Source organism: Ambystoma mexicanum, chromosome 9, assembly GCF_040938575.1.
Source record: "Ambystoma mexicanum isolate Mex_15411 chromosome 9, UKY_AmexF1_1, whole genome shotgun sequence".
NCBI lineage: Eukaryota > Metazoa > Chordata > Amphibia > Caudata > Ambystomatidae > Ambystoma > Ambystoma mexicanum.
The window spans coordinates 580,782,441-580,807,460 of NC_090931.1; the positions used below are offsets into that span (position 1 = coordinate 580,782,441).

A 25,020-nucleotide genomic window follows, 5' to 3' on the forward strand; every position below is an offset into this window, starting at 1 on the left:
AAGGTCTCCTCCAAACGGGTGCTCCCCTACTCTTTTAGAACCATTAAGGACAACCTCTTGCAGCTCTCGTTGACTTCTGCAACCACTCCTTCGCCACTGGGTCTTTCCCTCCATCCCTCAAGCACTCCCTCAAGCACCCTCTCTTAAAAATGCCCTCTGCAGACCCCTCCTGCCCAGACAAATATCGCCCTATCTCCATTACCCACTTCCTGGGTAAACTCCTGAAGAAGCTGGTGCTCCCCCAACTGACCCTCCACACTGATCTTGTTGGTTACCTCCATGACCATCAATCTGGATTCAGGGCATCCATAGCACGGAAACTGCTCTCATGAACACCCGTAAAGTCATGCTTGCATACCTCAACTCTAACTCTCCAGGTGTTCTCATTCTCCTTAACCTCTCCGCTGCCTTGGGCACGGTCAACCATTCGATCCTCATAAAACAACTGCGTGATACCCTCAGTATCACTGACCAGGCACTGAATTGGCTAACCTCTTTCCTCACTAATTGCCCTCCCTGTTGCTACTGGGCCCTTTCTCCTCCACCACAACACTTTCTACCTGTTGTGTCACCCAAGGGTCTATCCTATCGCCATGGCTCTTCAATATCGATCACGCCCCTCTGACTCACCTGATCTCCTCCTCCTCTCGTCATTTCCAGTGCTATTCTGATGACACAGCTTTTCCTTCACACTTTCCTCTACCTCTCTCATCCCTGATTATCTGACATTCAAGGGTCTATCCTATCGCCATGGCTCTTCAATATCGATCACGCCCCTCTGGCTCACCTGATCTCCTCCTCCTCTCGTCATTTCCAGTGCTATTCTGATGACACAGCTTTTCCTTCACACTTTCCTCTACCTCTCTCATCCCCGATTATCTGACATTCAAGGGTCTATCCTATCGCCATGGCTCTTCAATATCGATCACGCCCCTCTGGCTCACCTGATCTCCTCCTCCTCCTCCTCCTCCTCTCGTCATTTCCAGTGCTGTTCTGATGACACAGCTTTTCCTTCACACTTTCCTCTACCTCTCTCATCCCTGATTATCTATCTGACATTCAGGCGTGGTGTGCAGCTACCAATCTCTGTCTTAATGCCAGTAAGGCAGAGCTCCTTCTCATTGGAACACCTGGGCCCTCTTTTCCTTCTACCCTCTGGCCACCCTCTCTGGTCCCTCTATGCCCCACCATCCTGTAAAACCACAAACCTCAGGATCATCTTCTACTCCGCTCTCTCCTTCACTCCTCACATCACAGACCTTTCCATGAAGGCCCACTTCCAGCTCCACCTCCTCAGAGGCATTCTTCCTTTCCTCACCTTTGCCCAGAAGCTCAATGTCTCCAGAGCACTGGTCCTCTCTAGGCTGGACTACTGTAAAAGCCTCTTTCTCAATCTCCCTCTTTACGCCCCTCCAGCTAATCCAGAATAGGTGCCAGACTTATCCTTGGACTCAAGGCCAGGGACCCTATCTCTCCAGCCCTAGAATCTCTCCACCTGCTTCCATTGGCTGCAAGGATCAAATTGTGTATCATCCACAAGGCTTTCTGGGGCCTGGGACCACGCTATCTCCAACTTTCCCTCCCTAAACACTCCCCTGCTATAGCTCTCTGCACCTCTAATTCCAACTCTTTGATTGTCAAATGCTTCTCCAAGCTGATAGTCGGAGGCAGGTCTCTCTATTCGGCTGATGCCTCCCTCTGGAACAGCCTCCCTGCCCCTCTCAGACTTGAGCCGGACCTGCTAAAGTTCTGGCAGCTGCTCAATACTCTGCTTTTCTCTACCTCTTTCCCTTCCCCGCTAATCCTCTTACTGCCGCTGAGATCGGTGGCCTGGTCCTCATGAATCCCACAGGATACTAGCAGGCCCTTCTACCAGGCTGATACCAGCTCCCCCTGCCCCCCCCCACTGCACTGCCCCTGCGGGCCCCTGCTTGGCGGCTCTACATCTCTCCCTTGGGAGTCGCCCGCACTAGCACTTAGTCTGGGGCCTCCTCCTTGGCTATGCATGTCCGAATACCACAAGGCCTGGTAGGACCATGACTGTATATTCACTGCTCGCCAATGTTTTTTCTCTCCTCTTTTCCCTTCCCATTTAGCCTTGTGGTGCTTTGAAACACAATACTGTTGTATAAGCGACTAACAAATGCTCAATAAAATAAAATTATATTAATGTGTGGAAACTATAGTCAAGGTAGATAGACTCTCCTGAAGTTTAACAGGGAAGTCTCAAGAGTCTCCTCGAAACATTAAATTCTAGTTTAATCAGTGCGGAAATTCTCCCAAGTGCCCAGATCTCCACCCCATACAGCATAACCGGTAACATCTTGATAAGACCTAAACCTAATCAATATTCCAACAGAGTACCCAGCAAAGGATGCAAAGGAGTGAATGGCACCCGCTACCTAAGCAGCTTTAATTTGTATCTGCTCAAAGTGTAGCTTGCCATTCAGACTCCCATCAAGGGTGATGCCCAGGTATTTATAGGAACTGACTACTTCGAGGCACTCCAAATTCAGCATCCATTTTCGTTACTGAGTCTTTTTGTTTTTAGGTGCGAATATCATGATCTTGGTTTTGGCAATGTTAGTTTGAAGTGCATTTTGCTGAGTTTAGATGTGCAGATAGTCCAACGAGGACTACTCCACCAGGGGTGAGATCTAGCAATGCCAGGTCATGAGCGTAAGCCAACCATTGAAGATTGCCATTGTCTAATTTAGGGGGAATTGATTTGGGATTAGTAATGCCAACACTCAAACCCGACAGATATAAATTGAAAAGGATTTGTGCAAGGATGCACCTGCACCCTGCTTAAGACCCGTGTATGTATTAATCCAGCTGGTCAAGGCTCCATGCTGACTCAAGCAGACTCTCACTCGGGTGTTCGCATGCAGGCTGGTAATCATCTTCAATAGTCCCATTGGTAGGTACTGATTTGCTAATTTAGCCCACAATCTATTCCTGTCGACCGTGTCAAGGGACGCACTGAAGTCAATGGACACAGAGACAGAGAGATTGTGAATTGTCCAGGCCTGCTGCACAATGATCACTAGAGCAAGCCCATTTATTGTGGAGTTATGACCTTTCCTAAAGCCCGTTTGGTCGACAGGTATGATGTTGTCCTCTATCCAAAGGGTCAGCTCCTCATAATACCCTCGCAAGAATTGGGCCGGAGCATCTAAAATGGCTTAAAGTTGATGACTCTGAGGATCTTTACGGCAGCCTTTTTTTTAAAGAAGACTGAAGGCTTTGTGTGGTGCTAATCCATCGATACAACCAATAGAGCACCCCGGCCCAGGTGCTAGGATCAGCCTTAATAAGAAGGTTACAAAGGCCATCTGGGCCAGGGGCTCTAGAGGACTTGATGGAAACAATAATGTTTGTAATGTCAGCCGGACACTTAGTGAGAGTCCACGGTGCCAGTCAGGTCCCATTGACATTACTGGATGTGGTCAAAACAATCCTCCTCAATGTCTCCACACACGTCCCTGCCACATCCTTCATCGCCATTGAGAATTTTCCAAAAGGCTCTACGATCATTAGAGGTTGCGCTAAAGACCAAGCTCTGCCACTTACCACACTCTTTATCCCATCTGTGCCTTTTGAGCCAAGTGAAGTAGTTGGCCTCAAGTGTATTCACTGAATGTGCGTGCAGCAAAGGATGCAAATATTGTTTAGACAGATTACGTGGATTTGATAGAAGCAACCTTTTCTTGTTCATAATTACAACATAAAATATGTGTTATGTGTCGCTTTCAGAGCAACCCCCTTACGAAAGAATCTTCCAGCATTAATAATGCTAGCTGTGATAGTCTCGACACAATTCACATATTTCTGTAACCCCCAGTAAGCAGTCTCATCAGTATATAAGGATGCCATAAGGTTCTCACTATCATACAAATGCAACAATAACAGATCCTGAGCCACCCGAGAGGCCAGCTTAATGCCATTAGTATTGCAAGAAATACGATTAAGTTGGGCATTGATATGTACAATTCCCTGTGTCTTGGCAGGTGTATAGTCCCTTCCGAGCAAGATTAAGAATGATGGGAAAGCGGTCGCTCACTTGGCGATGGACAGCACACGTGCCATCAATCAGAGAAGAAAGGGATTGTGTAGCGGAAATATGGTCAATGATACTGGCTGTGTTATTATAACCATTCTAGTGTATTGCAGGGGTTATCATAAAGGCAATTGCCATTGATCCTTTGGAAGCCAAAGGAATACACCACATTAGCCCAGACAACAGGTGATGTATAACCTAGCGGAAGGGAGGAGACCTGAAAGTACCTTCTGCTCTTCCCCATTCCCAGGAGTGTCTCTAGGAATTCTGGAGTTAAAATCGCCATGGCGGAGAATGGAAAACCGACGTCCAATTTGTATTAAGAATGAGGCACTCGATAGGGGAGTGTGGAGAAGGGTCGTACATTTTAATGATAATAAATTAATTTCTGACCTTTAACTTTACTCTCACCAGGTAGGGTGATTCCTCCTATCAAGACATTGCTTGAGTTGCATGTCACTTCAACGAGCTGGAGGGGATTATTGACGCCCAGCATCAAGCCACCCTTAGGGCTACTTCTAGGGCCGTGTATGGCCGATTTCGATAAGATACTGTAGCCCCCTCAATGGTATGTGGCTTGGTTAGCCATGTTCCCTGATAGGCAATCACACAAAAAGAGTCTAACACATGAAATAAGCCATCCTGTTCAGACAGGTGTGAATGTCCCTGCATATTCCACGAAAGCAACAGAAAAGGGAGACTAGGAATGGCTGCAGCAAAGTGGCCAACTACTGGCAGAGGCCCATTTCTTGAGAATCAGCACTGCTTAGCCTCTGCTTCCCATTATCTTCCTCACTACCACGCAGCACTAGTAAAAATGCTTCGCGGGACAGTGGAAAAAAGTCCCCAGACCAGGCCTGTGCCCAGGAAACTCATTATTCAAGTTCGAATCGCCACCTTTAGTCCACATTTCAGTGTTAATTTTCTTCGTAGTACCACTGCCCAGTGCCCACACAATCACAGGAGAGACACGCACAATTGCACAAATAACGCCGATTCAGCACATACAAGACAAGGCTTGCTTCAAAAACAAATGGCGACTTACCTTTAAGATTTTAATCTCTTTCCCAAGCAGGATTTGGGACTTGGACAGATTCTTTTTATTAATGCTTTTTACGGCCACTTCCCAGTCGGTTTTCTGAAAAAGGAAAGAAATGGCCGTCAGCAAATCGTGAACAGGAACTAGCGGCGCTTGGGCAGGAAATGATCAAGAAATGGAGAGAAAAAAAATGCTTCTGGTGTATGCCACTCGAAGCAAATAAGCTTTCATTGGCAGCGCTCGGGCATACACGCCGCCTGCCAAGGCTGTATAAATGCTACCAGCATCCTATTTACAATACAGTGAGACGCAGTGTCTGCCTAATGAATGCACGAGTCTTTATTTACCCACGGTTATTCCCAACCTTCCAAACGATCACATCCAGTGCAACTGGCAAAACACACGACCTGTGACGCACCATTCAGAGGCCAGCGGCCCTTGCCTTTTCTGCGCGCGATTGCAAACACTTTTTCAATTGATATATTTCCCACCCATGCTGCAGGCACCAAAACCCGCACTGCCCATGAAGCGCCAGTGACGCTCCTTTTACCAACATCTAGGGGATGGCAAACAATGTTAAACGAGCAATCGCTGCAGCCTGTGCATTCCCCGCACGGACTAGCTTACCAGCTGCAAGCACTTCAGGATATTTTTGCTCAAACTACAAATAAACAAGCGCGATTTATGTTTGTCTGAGGGTTGCCTAAATGAACGGTCTAAACCCACAGGGGATGGACGGAGCTAGAGACGAGGCGGACACAGAAAGCGTCGGGTTCTATTTTCATTATGCTTTAAAGAGCATTTGCACAAACCTATCAGAAAATCATGTTTCAGTGCTCTTAGTTCACACCCTTTCACTGGCATCAAATACAAACCATAAAAGCAACCGGGTGTACACTTCGAAAGGACAGTGCCTTCACCATTCTAAGTTAAAAGGGCACACAAATTTCGCCCCGCCTACTACCGCAATCTTCATCAACCACTACTTCCAACAATCACCCACCCCAGCTGTGGCAGCCCACACGTGAAAGTCTTTGGATTGTGAGAGCGCAATCTCGTGTAGGACATCTTCGGCCAGGCCAGGCTTATGTGCGAAGAGCACTTGCCTTTTGGGGCTTGTGGTTCTGCATTTTCCATTTCCATTCGGCATAATTAAAATATCTGCTGGCTAAATAAACACGTTTCGGGTCTGAATCGTGTTTATTTACACGGCAGTTTCTTTTGGTTCTGACTCGTGGACATGGACAGCAGGTGTCGCATGGGGACAAAACATTCAGGTATGGGCCCTTTCAGAACAGAACCATTTTATATCATTCCAAAGCAAATGGACAATAAAAACAGTTGTTCGCAAAGCTCAGGAAACGGGATGAACGTAGCACAGGACAGGAAGCAGGTCACAGGAATCTTTTAGGAGAAGTGGGAAAATACATCATTGTGTGTGTGTGTGTGTGTTCATTGGTTTATCGATCAAACCTTTTTACACATGAACCGTCCCATTAAGAGACTTCACATGCATAGACCGCTGTTAAGTCGTGCGTTGTGCCGGAGGCCCAGCACGAGGGGCTGGCTCAGGTCCAAGAAGGCCGCATGGCCTGGGCGCGGCCTTGGCAGGGGAGCGCAAAGAAACACACACACACGCTGGCTCGGCTTGGCCCGGAACTGCCTCCCACTCAGGGGGCGGGGCTTTTATTAACATGCCCTACGTCACCGCGCTGCGGGACGTAGGGCGGATATAACATTCCTCCTTTATTTCAACATGACCTAAACAACATAAACATAAACCGCATGCTCAACTATAACACTTCTGCCACTGCTGGGGAAATTAGCATACATAGTCATTCAGCCTCGCAGGCGGCCTCGTGGTCTTTCTCAGGCTGTACCGCTTCGCTTGGGGGCTGTCCCCGCTCGGCGCGTCCGTCTGCTCACCTTCATTACATGTGTCCTCACTGCTGGGTAGTCTCGGTGATTGCCAGCTGCAATCCCCCGCAGATCCTTCCTGGGGGTCTTGCGCCGGCACGTCGCTGCTTTGTTGCTCGTTGTCGTCGTGGTGCCCTTCGCCATCCGTCCAGAGGTGCTGGGGCACGGGCTTGAACCAGGAGGCGTTCCTTGTTACTTCCCGACCTCCCCGTGTGACCGTTATCATGGTCCCACGCCGGTTGCTGATAGTCCATGGCAGTTCGTCATCCCTGGTGTCCATCTTGGATTTTGTGGGGTTTCGCAACATGATGACTTGGTCGCCCACTCTGTGGTTCGAGGGCCTTGCTCTTCTCTTGGCGCTCATGTGAGCATTGGCACGTGTTCTCCTCGTTTCCACACGTGCATGGTCGATGTCGTCAGGGGTTCTGCTTGGATGATGGGGAATCGACGAGTTGATGACAGTTCCGAACATAAGGTCAGCGGGTGGTATGCCCGTGGTGCTGTGGGGGGTGACACGATAGTTCCTTAGGAAACGGAACAGGTCGATCCTCCATGGGCTGCCGTTTGCCTTAGATACTCGGAGTACCTTGTTGATAGTTCTCATGAAACGCTCGACGTCCCCATTAGCTTGCGGCCACCTTGGCATGATATGGTGGTATTTGATGCCCAGTTCCTGTAGGTATGACCTGAATTCCTCCCCTGTGAATGGGGGTCCATTGTCACTCTTAATGGTCGTGGGCAGACCATGGGTGGCAAACATCTTTTCTATCACCGGGATGACCACCTCCGCGGCAGTGGACTCCAGTATCTCGACCTCTGGATATCGTGAGTGGTCATCGATTGCCACCAGTAGATGTAGACCCTCTCTGATTTTGCAAAAGTCAATGCTGATCGCTTCCCATCGTGCCCGGCCACGCTCGGCCGATAGGATCGGTTCTGGGTCAGGGGGTCCACTCGTTATTTGGCAGGGTAGACATGTGTTCACCAAGTCCTCCACTCGATCGTCAATGTGAGGGAACCAAACCCTGTGTCGGATCCGTGCCTTTGTCCTTGCAAGCCCTTGGTGTCCTTCATGCGCTAGGGCAACTATCCTGTCTTGCAGCCTTGGGGGTATGATGATGCGGTCACCCCTTAGCAGGAGCCCTCCCTCAGTGATCGAGAGGTCTTGTCGAACCGTGAACATGCCTGCTAGGAACGCCTTGGCCCCCTCGGTTCTATTGCGTGTATGCGACATGAAGTCTTTCCAGTTGCCTGACAAGATGGCATCCTTTACCAGATCGCAACATGGGTCATTCTGGGTTTCTGTCGTAATGTCCTCGATGTTTATCGCTCTGGGCCTCATGGTGTGGACCACTTGACAGATGTGCTCCTCCGTTTCTTCGGCGACTAACACTTCCTGCTGGGTGGCTGGTCGTGGGTGTCTCGACAGGAAGTCCGCGGGGTTGCCGCTGCCCGGTTGGTAGACAAGTTCGAAATCATATTGCTGGAGGTGTAGCAGCCACTTGGTGATTCTGGCTGGTGGGTGTGCCGATGACCCAATGAAGATTGGTAGCAGGGGCTTGTGGTCGGTGATCGCCGTGAACTTGCGCCCATATAGGTACATGTGGAAATGTCGACATCCCCATAGAACGGCAATTGCCTCCTTCTCTATGTGGGAGTACCTTTGTTCCGTTGCAGTGAGCGCCCTGGATGCATAAGCAATCGACCTTTTTGTACCCTCTTTCGTGACCTGCATCAAGATTGCTCCGAGTCCGACTGGGCTGGCATCCACAAATAGTTCTGTCGGGAGGTCCGTGTCGTAGTAGGCCATCCTGGTGTCCGTTGACAGGGAGTCTTTTATGTTCTCAAATGCCTCCTGGCATTCGGGTCCCCAGTCCCACTTGGTGCTGGCCTTTGTTAGCTCCCTCAGTGGTTCGGATAGTGTTGCTAAGTTCCGAATGAATCTGCCACAGTAGGTGGCCATACCCAGGAAACTGCGCACCTCGGTGGGAGTCATGGGGGGGCTGGCAGCTTGTATGTCCGCCACTTTCTGGGGATCAGGCGATATGCCGGTGCGGTCGAACCGGTATCCAAAAAACGTAATTTCTGGTTTTAGGAATTCACACTTTTCTCGATGGATTGTGAGTCCGGCGCTTTCCAACCTGCCCAGTAGTGCTTTCAGTCTCACGATGTGTTCCTTGATGTCCGGTGCATGTATCAGGATGTCATCGCTCACGTTCAGTACCCCTGGTATGCCTCTGATGACCTCCTGGATGGTTTGTTGAAAAACCTCCGCGGCCGACGATATGCCGAAACTCAGGCGCTTGTACCTCCTCAGGCCCAAATGGGTTGAGAACGTGGTGATGTAGCTTCAGCTGGTGGTACCCCGCCTTTAGGTCTACTTTCGAGAACACACACGATCCCGTGAGGTCAGTGATGATTTCATCGATTGTCGGCGTTATGTGTCGCTCTCTCTTTATGGCTGCATTGGGCAGGCGCATGTCAATGCAGATCCGAACTTTCCCTGGCTGTTTGGGCTTCCGGGTGACCACCATCGGGGAAACCCACGGTGTTGGTCCCGTGACTTCTTCGATAATACCAGCGGCTTCGAGTGACCTTAACTCCTTCTCGACTTGTTCCCTCATGTGGAAAGGTGTCCGTCGGTGTCTTACTGCGCGTGGTTGCACTGACTGATCAATATGTAGTTTGATGGTCTTTCCTTTGAGACAGCCTATCCCCCTCTGTAGCATGGGGTGCTGCCTGAGAAAGTTCTCGACCTCGGATGTGTCGTCAACGTGGCATATGAATTTTACCACGCCCAGGTCTTCAGCCGCATCTCCGCTCAACAGGCTTTCAATTCCCGCCTTGACGACGTAGATCTTCGACCACAACTTCTGTTCACCATGCTCAAGCGTGGTGCGGAACCTCCCGATGACTGGTAGAGGTTTTCGACTGCCGTAGGCAAATAGTCGAGTGTCTGTGGATTTTAGCTCGGGTCGTGGAGCGAGGGTTCGGAAAACGGTGGTTGGCATGACGTTTACCGACGCCCCCGTGTCGATGGTCATTTGTATGTCCTGGCCTTGTATGTTGACCATGCATTTTCGTCGCCTGGCGGTTCTTTTCGACTGGGCTGGCCCTTGGTTTAGTGTCAATACTAAGTATACCTTTCGGCCCTTTCCTTCGTTCTCCGTGCCTGCTGTTTGTCGTAGGGCTGAGAGATCATCTCCTTCTTCCGTCGAGGAGTTGACTACCGCTACCCTCCTCGCGCTGGCTTGTTTCTTTTTCGTCGATGACCCTTTCTCCTGGGATCCTTGTGGGGGCTGCAATGGCGTACTCACGGATCTGCACACTTTCGCGTAGTGATCCTTCCGGCCACATGCTCCACACGTGGTGCCTTGCGCCGGGCAATTTCGCCTTCCGTGCCTTTGGCCACCACACCATCCACATTCAGTTGGTCCTGGTGCTCGAGGCTGCCACCTGTTCTGGGTGTAACCGCTGCCATATTCGCTCCTCGTTGATTGTCTGTCCGAGATTTGAGCCACCAATGCTGTGGACAGTGACGGCTGGAGTTTTTGTAGGGTCACTTCCATGTTTGCGGCCCTGGAGTGGGCAAGCTCCCTTTGTCGGCCCAGTTCCAGGATGCGCTGTAGAGGGATACCCTTCTCACTGAGCACGAGACGCCTCAGCTTCTCCGAGTGAATTCCATTTATGATTTGCCTCCTAATCTCCCTTTCAGTGTTCGTAAACTCACACGACATGGCCAGCTTCCTCAGCCTCGTGTGGTAGGCGTCGAGAGTCTCGTCGGTGGCCTGGATGGTCGTGCAGAAGATGAAGGTTTCATAGTCTGGATTCAATTGCGGGAGAAAATGTGCTGTCAGAGCGTCCTTCGCACTCTGGTATGCATCTTGGCCGTCGTCCACCTCCAGGGAGTTAAAGATGCGCAGCACCTCGTCGCCCACACTAAGGAGTAGATGAGCCTTCATTTTTCTGGATGACGTGACGTCCTTACATTCCATGGCCATCTCGAACTTCTGTAGCCATAGCTGCCATCTGGGCCCACTGGACGATGGGTCCGTGAATGGGTCGAATGGTTGGATCAACGTCGACGAACTTCCCTGCGTGCGAGGCGGTGGTGACACCATGGACAGGTTTGCCGCCATTCTGGACGGTGTGGAAGGTCCAGGGGTAGATAGCCCAGTCGCCATGGTGATGCGTGCGCTCAGTCGCCGAGTGTCTACCTTTCAGGTTCGTGCGTGCCCTGTGGTGATGCAGCGTCCTACCGGCACATGTGCTCCGATGGATTGGTGCAGGAGACGACGTGCAGGTGGTGCCTGGGACGACACGTGAAAAAAACTTTTTTTTTTCTTCACCCCACGAGGATGAGGTGTGTAAAAGAGGGATGAAAAGAGAAAAAAAAAAATTTATTTATTTATTTTTTTTTTTTGGGGGTGGGGGTCACGTGGTCGTGAGGCCCCCACCGGGTGTCCAAAAATTTATACGGAGCGACCGTGTGGTCTCCGGAGCGCGTGGATGCTCGCTCACTTCCTCGTCGCCATTGTTAAGTCGTGCGTTGTGCCGGAGGCCCAGCACGAGGGGCTGGCTCAGGTCCAAGAAGGCCGCATGGCCTGGGCGTGGCCTTGGCAGGGGAGCGCAAAGAAACACACACACGCTGGCTCGGCTTCGCCCGGAACTGCCTCCCACTCAGGGGGCGGGGCTTTTATTAACATGCCCTACGTCACCGCGCTGCGGGACGTAGGGCGGATATAACAACCGCTAGCAACATCAAAGAGTGCGAGGTGTCCTAGACAACATTATTCTTCCAACACTGGAAGGCAGTTGTGCGTTTTACGTGTTCACTATTATATCCATCGAACCGTATACACAAACATGATTCATTAAATAGATCACATTTGAACATAACGATATCAACAACAAAAATCCTAACAACATTCGTTCTTCCAAAAAGTAGGAAGTGTATTTTAGTCATTGGCTTGCATATTCCACGGAATGCAGTTGGACCCTGCTTTACATGAATACACCCTTAAGGTAAATCAGCACTACTTTGCACGCCAATCCTTTCAAGGCGATTTCGTCATGCCAACAGCCCATATAAAAACAACAGAGAAGTGGGGCCCGTTCCTTCTGATAGAGATCGGCAAACAGTGCACTGCACCTTTTGAGTAAATTGTGGCGAAACATGATTTGCATGAACAGGTACTGTGGCAGAGGGGCAGTAAGTAGAATGCAGAAAAGACTGAAGTGAAAACAAACAAAACAGTGCACGGTAACAGAACGCTGGCGAATGTTCACAAGCAAGCGCACATGTTCTGTGATTTTACTATATGCCCTATATTTGGCGTATGCAATTCAGATGTCTAGGTACACACGCTGCAGAGATCGAAGTGGCTGCGAGCTGCTTAGCGCATGCTTTTGGCCTAGAGGTGGCTGGCTACCTTGACAGCAACAGCTACGTTCGACTCCCAGGCCAACGGGTGCCATAAAAACATACCTATGTTACATTAACTGCACTTTGAAACTTGCAAAAAGGACCACCAAGACACATCTAGCATAATGGGTCTGATATAATGGATGCACGTAATAGTTTGCAAGTTGTATGTGTTAGGAAAGATTTCGTAATTGTGGGTAATTTTCCTTCCATGTGGCAACCCCTAAACTTTTTGCTGTTGTTTTTCACCTTGTTCTCGACTTTGCCAGAGAAGTGCAGACTTCTGCCACACTCCTCTGGGCTTTCGCTCCATTCTTACGGGGAAACTGACATGCCCTTAAGACAGTCAGTACCGGGAAACACTGTTTTCCGTAGTTTCTTTTATCATGTTGCGGCTTTCGTGCAACATGACACAAGAGGACACTGTAAGCTAAGTTACTGCTCTCTTGGGTCTCTAGCCTTCTACAGGCCCTAGATACTCTTTTAGGAATGTAACTGATCGGTGCAAGTGATTCACGGACGGGAATGGTGGCAGCGATCGTTTGTGTTTTGAGCTCCTTTTGGCGTTTTAAGCGCGTTTCTCGCGCTTAGCCCAAAATGGTGGCCTGGCTCCCAAAATGGCCAGAGCACGAGGCTCCTTTGTCCTGTCCGCTGACCGTCTTGCTCCCTTCACCTTCCCCAGGTCGAGCCGACCCGGGGCCTTCCTTATTTGGGCATGTACTTTCCCGCGAAACACGGATGCTTTCGCGGGCTTCTACAGGCCTTGTGTGTGCCTCCAGGATGTGGGCTGGGATGTCTGGTCCCAATACACATCCTGGGTGCCAGAGTGTCTAGGGTGGTGTGAATGCCTGGGACCACCGTGGTCCGTGATAGGTCCACGTATGGTGCGAGTGTTGATGAGCGGATCTCCCATTGGGTCCCCTCCGTTTTGGCGCGAAGGGAACCGTGGATAAGAGGGGGCTGGAAACACCACTACCATGTCGATCTCCTGAGTTCTCACGAACGAAGTAATACAGGAGCCAAGTATCCTGCAACCAAGAGGCTGAACCGAGGAATCGCTGGTGACCCGCTGAAGGACTGCTCCTCTGCACTGCTGTCGCCTTGTGAAACCCTTTTTACCTTTGATCGAACCAGAAGGCCTGTACTGGTACTTCGACCCTTGGAATAGCGAGAACAGCTATTCTCGGCATCTTCACCATCTCCTGCTCGTAAGCCTTCGGAAGTGTCTCTGGGCCATCCAGCAGACTGACCAGCCTACACAGGAGCCTTGCTCTGTAACCGCCGCCAGGTTGTGTAGTATTTCGAGTCCTTGTCACTCTCACACGCTACGTACACTTGGCGTTCCCAGGTCTGAAGTGAGTAGTGTACATTTGGCTCCGATACACACGGCCGCTCCGTTGCCCTGCTGTGGTAACAAACTGTGCGGGTCCACTTCGTTTGGGACGTCTTTTACTCAACTCTGCTGCTGCAGACTCAACACGACGACGAGACGTCCCCTGCTCTCCTGAACCTGCCAGCGACTGAAACTGACGCGGAGAAGCCTGGGTCTGCTTGCATTGGGGACCGGTGAGTAGCATAGCTAGGAACTGGTCGCCCTCCTGCAGGAGCCCATAGCTTTTCCCCGCTGTGTCAAAACAGCACGCCTTTCCGTACTCGCGCTCTGCTTCTGCCCACAGTGGAGGCTGCGCTTGAGTCGCGGCACTCTGTTCTTCTTCATTTGTGCACTAAACTAAACTGCCTGATTCCCTCGAAGTGACTCCCCCTTTTGCCCGTTGGCACCAGCGTGTGCAGGTACTTTTGAGCACAAGGCTCCACTCTTCGTAGGGCTCGGGCTTTCTTTTAGTTAGGTGCCTTTGAAGGCGGACTGGGTCTAAGCATTATTTCGCACTGCCTGTTTTCCTTCCCTTTTAGGTGGACTACACATTTCGTGCATCTAACGCTTGAGACTTGTTTGTATTTGTATATATATTGTATTGGTATGGTATGTGTTGGTTTACTAGAGTTGTATTGTGATTTCTCGCTACGGTCATTGTTTTAAAGGCCTTGGAATAAATGTGTATATATTTTTAATATAACACCTGTTTGGAGTAGTTTGTAAGTGTCCTTGCTTTGTGTGCTCATTGCGGGCTTTCAGTCACCCTCACCCCTCTTGAGACCTAGTCTTGACCGCCGCGATCGCTACCCTGCTTGGTCTGGCTTGTCCAGAGGTTACCCTGTTCCAAGTAATTAGGTTGGCCTTCTGAACTTCTGCGCCGCCAGGACAGAGTTCAGAAATCCGTCTTAACAAATTGGTGTACAGCGGTGGGATACGACTGAAGGTATCCAGTGTTGCGCATGAACTAAGGCATTTCAAGTTATTCCTACCAGGACACGTAGTGAATTGTTGTAGTATAACTTTAAAAATCTAACAGTATGGAAACAAATACCTTGTTAACTTTAAATGCTTCCAAATCAGAAACATTGAAAAAGATGTGTGCGGAGAGAGGTGTTTCCTCTCAAGGCACGAAATTGGATATGATCCAAAGAATCGTGGCGTGGCAAGAAGCGCAGCTTGACGCTATAACTTCTGAGGACAGTGCGGAAGGAGGTGGGGCTGCTCTCACTGGTAGAACCGACGGATCTGCCGCTGCACTGATCCACCGCGACCACGAGGACAAGGAGGATGAGATGTCTAATGTTTCCTCTGCCAGTGCTGATGGGGAGGCTATGCTTGAATTCAAGAAGCAACAGCTGCGGTTTAGGCAGAAGGAGCTTGAATTCAGCATAGCCAAACTAAAAATCGAACAGGCAGAAAAACAGAAAGACAGGGATCACCAGTTGGAACTGGCCAAGCTTCAGGTTGCAAATGGGTCCAAGGGTCCTGGACATGGGTCTGGGGCCTCCTCTCATCCACGGTTTCCAAAAGATCGGCTCAGTGTGTATGAGGAAAGGAATGACATTATGGACTGGCTGAATGCGTTTGAGTATGCATGCGAAGTTCAACAATTTGACAATGCTGATAAGATTGCCTGGTTACTCAGCAGACTGCCCCATTCTGGCTGTAGTGCCATTATGGAAATGTCGAAGGCTGAGCGAGCTGATTTCGCAATGTTAAAGCAAACTCTCATTTTAAAGTTTGGGAAAACTCCGGCCCAATATTTGAAACGATTCAGACAGTATAAGAAAAGGGAAGGTGGTACTTGGGTATCTTATGTCACCGAATCCTTAAAAAACTTCACTGGCTGGGTCGAAGGTTATAAGGTTTCTACCTTTGAAGGCATGATAAATCTTGTCATGCTGGAACACATTTTTGCATCCTCTTCCCCGGAGCTTAAGCAGCATTTGGCCGATTTGAAGGAGATAGATCCTAAGATGCTGGCCATTGCAGCAGACTTATGGGTGTCACATCGAGTGTCCCATAAGGACAAAACTCATCCTGGTAAGCAGGAGGAAGGGAAAAAGTCCAAAGATAAGGAGGGTGGAGAATCTGATAAATCTTCTTCTCAAAAGGGCCACAAAAAGAAAAATAAGGGTAAGACACAAGAGAACTCACAGGGTAGTGGAGGTCAGCCTCCGAAACAGAACTCTGGCTACAACAAGCCTCCCTATGTAAACAGACCCAATGGATCTTGTTTTGCTTGTGGAGCAACTGACCACGTGAAGGGGGATCCCCGGTGTAAGGTTAAACCTTTGGGGGTCCACTCCGCTAATCTGGCCTTCTCCTCCTACGAGGAAGAAGAGATTACAGGAGCATCCTTCTCCTCAGACTCATTTCCCAGCGGGATAGAAGCTGAGGTAGTTTTAGTTTCCCTGGGTTCCTGGGAGCCTAAAGTCGCAGAGGCTTATGCTAGGATTCCATATAATACCAAGCACTACTTTAAAGACAGTGTGCTGATCAATGGAGTAGATACTCCAGCTCTTAGGGATAGTGGGTGAAGTCGAACTGTAGTAGATTATACCTTGGTAGACTCATAGGAAGTTGCCAGAGCTACTCTGATGCCCACTAAGTTGGCTGACAGCCCACTCCGTATGTTCCCAGTAATACCTGTAAATCTTACTTTAAATGGTACAGTAGTCAGGATTCCAGTGAGCATTCAGAGATACGTCCCAGGAAAGGTTTTGTTAGGTAATGATCTCAGAGCTTTAGGGCTCGTAGGAGACACTGCCGAAAGACCCTCCACACGGTCTCAAGCACGGGCAGCATTGGCCAAGACCAATACGCCGCCCCAGCCGAAGGGGAAACCCAAGGCGAAAGGAGTAAACAAGTCAAGACGAGGGAAAGAGAATATTCCCCCGAGCTCGCCTACCACTGCGGTGGAGGAAGTTGGTCAATCACCCGGGCCTGACGAGGTGGTGGCGATGCCTGAAGTATTTGACCCCAACGACCATCCTGAACTAAAAGACTTGTTAGTAGAAGGTGGTCCTGATAGGGACGAATTCAGTAAAGGCCAACGTGAGTGCCCATCTCTGGAAGGCCTAAGGAGACAGGCCTGCTCCCAGCTTGAGGGTGAACCTCCTGGGACGCATAGGATTTATTGGGAAGGTGGACTCCTGTATAGTGAGCCCACAGAGTCTACAGAAGGAGACCATAGGAGGTTGGTGGTTCCCCTTGCTGTTAGGCCCTTCCTCCTGCAGTTGGCGCATGAAGTGCCCCTTGCTGGTCACCTTGGTATTAAGAGGACCAAGCAAAGGTTATCCATGCACTTCTACTGGCCCAATATGGGGGTGCAAGTAGAAAGTCACTGCAGGAGTTGTGCCTCCTGCCAGTTATCTGGTAAGGTTGGCTCGACAATCCAAGCTCCATTGGTACCACTCCCAGTTGTGGGAATACCATTTGAAAGGGTAGGGATCGACATCGTTGGTCCCCTTGACCCGCAAACATCCTCAGGCAATAGGTTTATCCTGGTGCTGGTCGACCATGCAACCAGATATCCTGAGGCCATCCCATTGAAAACTAACTGCCAAGTCAGTTGCAAAAGCGTTACTTGGCATATTTACTAGGGTTGGCTTCCCTAAAGAAGTTGTGTCGGATTGTGGCAGCAACTTTATGTCGAAGTATATGCAGGCTATGTGGAAAGAATGTGGGGTCACCTACAAGTTCTCTTCTGCATACCACACCCAGACCAATAGTCTGGTGGAACGTTTCAACAGAACGTTAAAAAGCATGATTGGGGCTCTGGAAGAACCTCAGAGAAAAAAATGGGATCTTCTTTTACCATGCTTACTGTTTGCCACAGGAGGGTGTTGGCTTCAGCCCCTTCGAACTTCTGTTCGGTCATCCTGTACGGGGACCCTTAGCCATAGTCAAAGAGGGATGGGAGATGCCCACTCCCCCTGTTACTACCAACGTAGTAGATTATGTGCTAGGGCTCAGAAAACGGATGGTACTTCTGATGGGCTTGGCTAGTGATAAATTAAACGCAGGACAAGTGCTGGTGAAACATTGGTACGACCAGAAAGCTTCCCTAATCAACTTTACACCTGGTCAGCAAGTCCTGATCATGAATCCCATAAGGCCTCGCGCTTTACAGGACAAATGGTCAGGCCCTTACACATTGGTGGAGCCCCTGGGTGAGGTTAACTATTTAGTGGACCTTGGAAGGCCTGGACAGGCTCTAAAAGTGTTTCACGTAAATAGGCTGAAGGCTTTCGTCCCAAGAGTTGAAATCGCAGCACTGCTACTGGCTTCAGACGTTGAGAAAGAGGAGTCTGAACCTCTCCCCGACCTGTTCCAAAGCGGTCCTTCAGATAGCTCCTTTGAGGGTGTCCGAGTGGCCCCTCACCTGACTTCTGATCAGCAGGCTGAGGTGAAAAGTTTGCTTAGGCAGTTTTCCCCCCTGTTTTCACCGTCGCCTGGTTTGACACCTTGGTGCAAACATAACATAGACACAGGAGACAGTGTACCTACCAAAAGTAGGGGATACAGGATGTCAGACAAAGTACGGTCTTATATTAAGACCGAGGTCAACAAGATGTTAGACCTTGGGGTGATTGAACCCTCTAGTAGTCCTTGGTCCAGCCCTGTGGTTTTGGTTCCAAAGGCAGGCACTTCTGAATTGAGGTTCTGCGTGGATTACAGGGCTCTGAATGCTGTCACCAAGACAGATGCACACCCCTTGCCTCGAACAGATGAGCTGATGGATACTTTGGGTGCCTCCAAGTACCTCAGCACGTTTGACCTCACTGCTGGCTATTGGCAAATAGCTTTAGCAGAACATGCCAAGGAGAAGACAGCATTTTCTACTCCAGACGGCCTTTACCAATTCCGGGTAATGCCGTTCGGGTTGAAGAATGCACCTGCCACTTTCCAGAAGCTTGTGAATCATGTTTTGAATGGGTTGGACGAATTCTGTCTTGCACATCTGGACAATATAGCAGTTTTCAGTGCCACCTGGGAAGACCATGTGAAACACCTCGGGATTGTGCTCCAGGCTCTTCAGAAAGCACACTTGACCATAAAGGCTAGTAAATGCCAGATTGGACAAGGCTCAGTGGTTTACCTTGGACATGAAGTAGGTGGGAGGGAGGATACAGCCTCTACCCAGTAAAGTACAAGCAGTACAAGACTGGCCTACCCCCACTACACAGACCCAAGTGAGAGCCTTCTTAGGACTCACGGGGTATTACCGAAACTTCGTGGCAGACTATGGCACCATAGCTGCCCCTCTGACTGCCCTCACCACTCCGAAGAAACCCAAGAAGGTAACTTGGACCGACGAGTGTGAGAAGGCCTTCAAAGGCTTAAAAGACTCCTTGTGCCAGGCCCCTGTCCTCAGGGCCCCTGATTATCAAAGACCTTTTATCGTGCAGACGGACGCCTCTGACACTGGGATAGGAGCTGTACTATCACAAGTAGATGAGAAGGGTAAGGAACACCCTATTGGTTTTATTAGTCGCCAGCTTAAGGACAGAGAGCTCAGATGGTCCACGGTAGAGAAAGAATGTTTCTCTGTTGTGTGGGCCCTACGGAAGCTGAGGCCCTACCCCTATGGGACCCACTTCACTGTGCAAACTGACCATAAGCCCTTAAAGTGGCTAATGAACATGAAGGGGGAGAATCCAAAGTTGCTTAGGTGGTCCATAAGTCTTCAAGGCTTCGACTTCACTATTGAGCATAGGCCAGGTGTCCAACATAGCAATGCTGATGGGTTGTCCAGAATGTTTAACCGACCTGAACAAGAGACTCATCCAGGGGTGGATTAGTTCCCCCCTGTCCATAGTCTGGGAGGGGCGAGTGTTAGGAAAGATTTCGTAATTGTGGGTAATTTTCCTTCCATGTGGCAACCCCTAAACTTTTTTTTTTTACTAGAGTTGTATTGTGATTTCTCGCTACGGTCATTGTTTTAAAGGCCTTGGAATAAATGTGTATATATTTTTAATATAACACCTGTTTGGAGTAGTTTGTAAGTGTCGTTGCTTTGTGTGCTCATTGCGGGCTTTCAGTCACCCTCACCCCTCTTGAGACCTAGTCTTGACCGCCGCGATCGCTACCCTGATTGGTCTGGCTTGTCCAGAGGTTACCCTGTTCCAAGTAATTAGGTTGGCCTTCTGAACTTCTGCGCCGCCAGGACAGAGTTCAGAAATCCCTCTTAACAGTTTGTAGCCAGGATTTCCCAACAAGGGGGGCAGGGGGGGCTGCACAGTATACACGCTAGCCCAGGCCAGGTGCCTGTGCAACCAAAGGAGATCTACTTAATTTATTGGACATTTTCTTTAGCATGCTCCTGTGGACTAGGCCAATGAACTATGCCATTGTATAACTATTAAAATCGACAAAAAACAAATACCCTTTTCCAGTGTACCAAAATGCAGAGGAATGCGAGCTAAAATAAAAAAAAGGTATTGAGTTATACTACAGTATTTTTAAGTCACAGAACAAAGTTAACTATGTTATGCTGGCACCTGCTTGTAGTCATTGTTTGACAAGGACGTGCAATTTACTGTTATGTAACGAAATATTTGAAGTACTACAATAAAGCAAACAGTTTTCACATGTCTAACAAGCAAACAGAGAAATAAAGTACCCATTTTTAAAATTAAAGGGGTTTATTTCGTAATGCCATTTGTTCTCGTGGAAAATTAGATTGCTAACAGCATTGTGGAGACATTGTGGAGAACCTTTAGGTCCCAAAGCACTCATCGCAGTTTGAAATAAAAGGAATTAGTTCGAATTAGAATGAATTGTCCAAGGTAAAGTAGTACTTGTCACTACATGTTCTAAAGAGTGCTAAAGTTAGATAAATAAATACTTTATTTCGGTTTCTCGCCATTTACAAACAAAACAAACTATTTGGGCCTAGTCCCAGCAAAAGCCGTTGTCTTCCTTGGAAAACGGTTGCTACATCCCAGGACGCTTGGAACTGCCCTGAGGAGCAGGAATGCTTCAAAGGACAGGATCTGATATGGCAAAGGAAGTCACCCACCAGGGTGTTAGTTGACAGAAACCCTTTGATGTAGGCAGAGAGAGGAAGGGTCCGGAGTAGAGAGCCCAGGCAAGGGGGAGTTCCACCATCTTGGATTTTCATAGGAGTCCCACATTTTCTGCCCCCACTCCCGGCCCTATTTCCTGCAGACAAAGCAGGAAACCAGGCAAGAAGATTCTGAAACATTAGTTAGGACTGTACCACTTACAGTACAGAAGGCTAGAAAAGATCCAATTCCCTGTGGTCTTTTGCCTACATATTAGGGAGGGAGAGATTCATCTTTAAACACTTGAAGGATTCATCTGGCACCTGTTTGGGAGTACAGTCTGGTCCAACGTCCTCTGCCATAGACGCGCCTTGAAACACTTGTGTATAGGCGCTTTACAAATGCCATATCATATCATATCATATATCAAGATCTCCAAGGAAAAGGCAAGTTCTTCTCCCTACCCAAAGAGAATGTTTGGGGTGACTGCTGGCCGGACAAGACCTAAAGCAGCTTAGATCGCTGGTACCTGTGACCTACTCACTGGAGGTGGCAGGACCCTACAAGTGTTCTCTACAAACGTTCTGCTTGGAAGCGCAGAAGAAAGGACTTTGCTTGTCTCTAAGACCCTGGATGAGGTCCCTCAAGCACCCAGAAGTTGAGCACTAATTCCCGACCCTGTTTTTCAGCTTTGATATGTTTTCGAGCCAGCTCGACGCCTTGGGATGCTTTTCGAGGAGCTACAAGCAGCTGCCTCTGATAAATGCTGTTCTATCAATATGCTGTCGAGCCACTGATATGACCCATCGCCTGCCTGCAGTTAAGCGTTTGAGGCAATCGCCATTGAAAAAATGCATCGCATCATGTAAGTACTTTCGAGCCGATTCGACCGATTCATGATGCTGACTCAATCCTTCGCCGATTGGTTTTTTCATCAGAATTTGACCCGATGTTGGACCTTCTTGGACCAATTTGACAGCTGGAAAACAGTGGGAATCACTGGCTTGAAAGGTCTCAACGCTGACTCAACCCATTTAAAGTACCTTGAAGCCTGGCTCTGCACTGTCAATTCCTAAAATGAGCATTTAAAGGAATTTGAAGTGGCCATGTCCCTTTGACCCACTTAAAAGTCCCTTGTGGCTTGTAAGACCAAACCTTCTGCCTTGTAAAAAGGCATCTTCAATAACTGACACTTGGCTGCAGAAATCATCACCTGAGCATTCCTCTCTTCACACCTAGCAGTGCGCCCTTTATTCCCAAATCTGCAATCCCTGTGTTTTTTTTTTTTTTTTACACGGGTGAACTACAGTGTTCTGATTACTTTGTATTATTAGTTTAAATATAGTAGCCTATATTTATTGAATTTTGGTTGTGGATGCTTTTATTTTGGCACCCCATTGCTATTGTTGTTTGGTCTGCTTTTGTACTAGCTCACATCCCTCCTGAAGATTATAGCCTTCTTTCGGCCTGCACTATCCTAAGAGATGAAGGAGATATACCTGTCAGACTGTGCCTGTTTCACCTTTTGAAGGGATTCACTGCTTGTTTAATAGCAATGAGTAGGCTGAGTAGGAGTTTTATTCACTACTCACCCTTATACTCCTGCAGAGCAGGAGACAATTTGTCACAGAAAACTTAGGGACAAATGTTGCATTTCTAAAGGCACACTGGGTCAGTCAAAATGGTCAATGTTGTCCGCTGCACAGCGCACTCTCTCATCAATCTGGCCCTCACTAGCATGCTGGGTTGGGCCTTCAGGCACTGCCCTATAGTCCAGTCCGGGAGTACTGCCCAAAGCACGAGCCCTTCAGTGCAACTGGAAATAGATATTGACTTGCATAGAGGTGTAGAAATGGTGCGTTTCTATCAAAAACGCAGTATATATTTTGTTCACGATACCCAGATTGTTTCCAAGTACACATTACAATCTGTGACTATGCACATCAAAACAGCATTGAAATACGTCACTTTTTTAGTAGTTAGATATTTTACTAGAATTTGAAGAGAGAGCGCAACCGTCAGGTGGGCTTCTCAAACCTGCTTTTTAGTTTGGGCTATTAGGCGGCGCTTAACGGCCATGTATAAACCAAAACTATTGCAGTACAGTACAGTTAGTGGGAGATGGATATGAGGAGGGACAAAGTGCTTGTAGGTGTTGTTTGGTTATTTACCCACTCATTAACTGCCCATGGCCAGCTAATCCCCAAGACCATTCCCACCCACTGCCTTGCCCCTCCCCGCCCAAAACACACTCTCTTGGGATCTCTTTGAGTTAGCTTTATCAAGCCTTAGCCATAAAATGTTTCACTAAAGATGCCTGCCTGTCTTTTTTCAAAGCAGTCCTCTGAGAGTTAATGGTATAATTGGAGCTGAAAACGCGCCACTGGTGTAATAAAGATGTCTTAACCAGGTGTGCCTTCAGCCCCTTGATTTATAAGCAATATCTGTGTCCTTCACTGAAGTCATGGTAAAAAGAAGCATTGGCAAAGCCAACCGTTCCAGCTTGTGTATAGGTGTTAGATAGGCATTTGATAGACACTGGTATTATAAGCCCAGGTACTTGCACCATTTTGCAGCTGTTGCCATTAATGTCCGGTTAGTAGCATATCAGTGCCTTGCAAATGCCTATTCCATGCCTACTCAAAAGCCCAAACTGTTGGCATTGCCAATGCTTGTTTTTAAATGCAGAACAGTTCTGACCTAGTTATGCATGGATGCCCATCTTTAGAATGCAGACGTCAATCTAATACATTCATTTTACGGGAGGATGCAAGGCTGTCGACCTAGCTGAGAATCTAAAGTGACTTTCGCCCACAGCTGCCGGAGCCGGTTATAACAGCGATGTGATGAAGAGCTATATTAGTTGCCTACATTCAACGCAAGGATATACACAGCAGATGATTTCAACCAAGTAGGCACTGTTCAGCCTGTATTTGTTTATTCAACGGACTGTGACTCCACTGAAAGACAAGACCACAACATGGGTATGTTTTCACTGTAGGTCTAGGATATCGTACCCAGAGCCGGTCCAAGGCATGGGCAGTCTCTGCGGTCGCGCAAGACCCCCTGTCAGAGGGGCCCGGGGCGCAAGGCACCAGTATCTGTTTCAACTGCTGTGCAGCTTCCATGTGCGAAGCTCGCATGAGGCCACAGTGCAGCCTCCCAACCTCCTGTGGCTATCTAGTTCCCAGTGGCCCAACAGATGCTGCAGGCCCTTTATTGAATGCCTTATCACTTTCATTCTTAAAGTAGCATATTAAAGTGGGGGCAATTTACAAATGATGGCCCATTTAAGAGACCATAGTTTTGAATGAGATGTTCATAACGTTTCTGTGTTAAGAAATGCAAATATGCATTTGCATTCTGAAAGCACACACATAGCACCGGTTAGCTGTCTAATTCTACGTTCTCCTCCAAATCACTTACAATATATCAAACAAAACAGCTTTAAATTAGCTACATTATTTTCAGATGTACATATTTAACGTACCAAAAAGTTAATTTTTGGTTGAATGTGATATTTACATCACATCATATATGAACCCTACATTTGTCAAACACAAAAAGGTAACCTTTTCACACTTCCATGTAGTTACACTTCTTTAAAATACATTTTCAAAACCCAAAGGCCATTTTTCTTGCAGTTTGCTGAATGGCATTCTGGTATTTGTATTCTCCCAGTCAAGAGGGTGGAATAATGCCACCATTGTATACTTTTTGCCTAACATATTGCTTTAATGATTTATATATTTGAATGGGTACCTTACTATGGTATGCATACTTTTGAAGTCATCTTTATAAAGCAGAGTATTTTTGAAAGCCAGATGTGGGGTTTAGGAGTGGAATGAAGAGAGGGCATGCAAGTCCTGAATATTTGCCTCAGGATGTGGCAAGAGATGTTGCAATCCTGGAGACTGGTGCAGTTATTTTTCTGCGATTGTGGCCATGTGCTGCTTTTCAAGGCACAAGTAAAGGATATGTGGGTGGACAGTGTATATTTTTTCAGAGGGCGAATGCAACCCCATTGGGTGTTTTTGAAGTTGGCAAGCTTGCTCAAGAATTTGGCTACCAGGGTTTCACCCAGATTGTCATGTTTCCAGTGCAGACACCCACAAGGCGCATAAAATGATCATCAAAGCATATATGTCATGTCATTTATAACGCGCCTGTACACAAGTGTTTCTGGGCACT

At 48.4% G+C, this 25,020-nt stretch overlaps 1 protein-coding gene across 2 annotated transcripts in view; it reads right to left on the reverse strand.

Annotated features, from left to right (window-relative positions):
- The window catches only part of ULK2 (unc-51 like autophagy activating kinase 2), an 801,072-nt gene that overhangs the window by 703,479 nt on the left and 72,573 nt on the right, over positions 1-25,020 (reverse strand). For both annotated transcript variants that reach the window (XM_069615186.1, XM_069615185.1), the window contains exon 2: positions 5,106-5,198. In XM_069615186.1, coding sequence (XP_069471287.1) covers positions 5,106-5,198 — 93 coding nt within the window. The remainder of the gene's footprint in view (positions 1-5,105; positions 5,199-25,020) is intronic.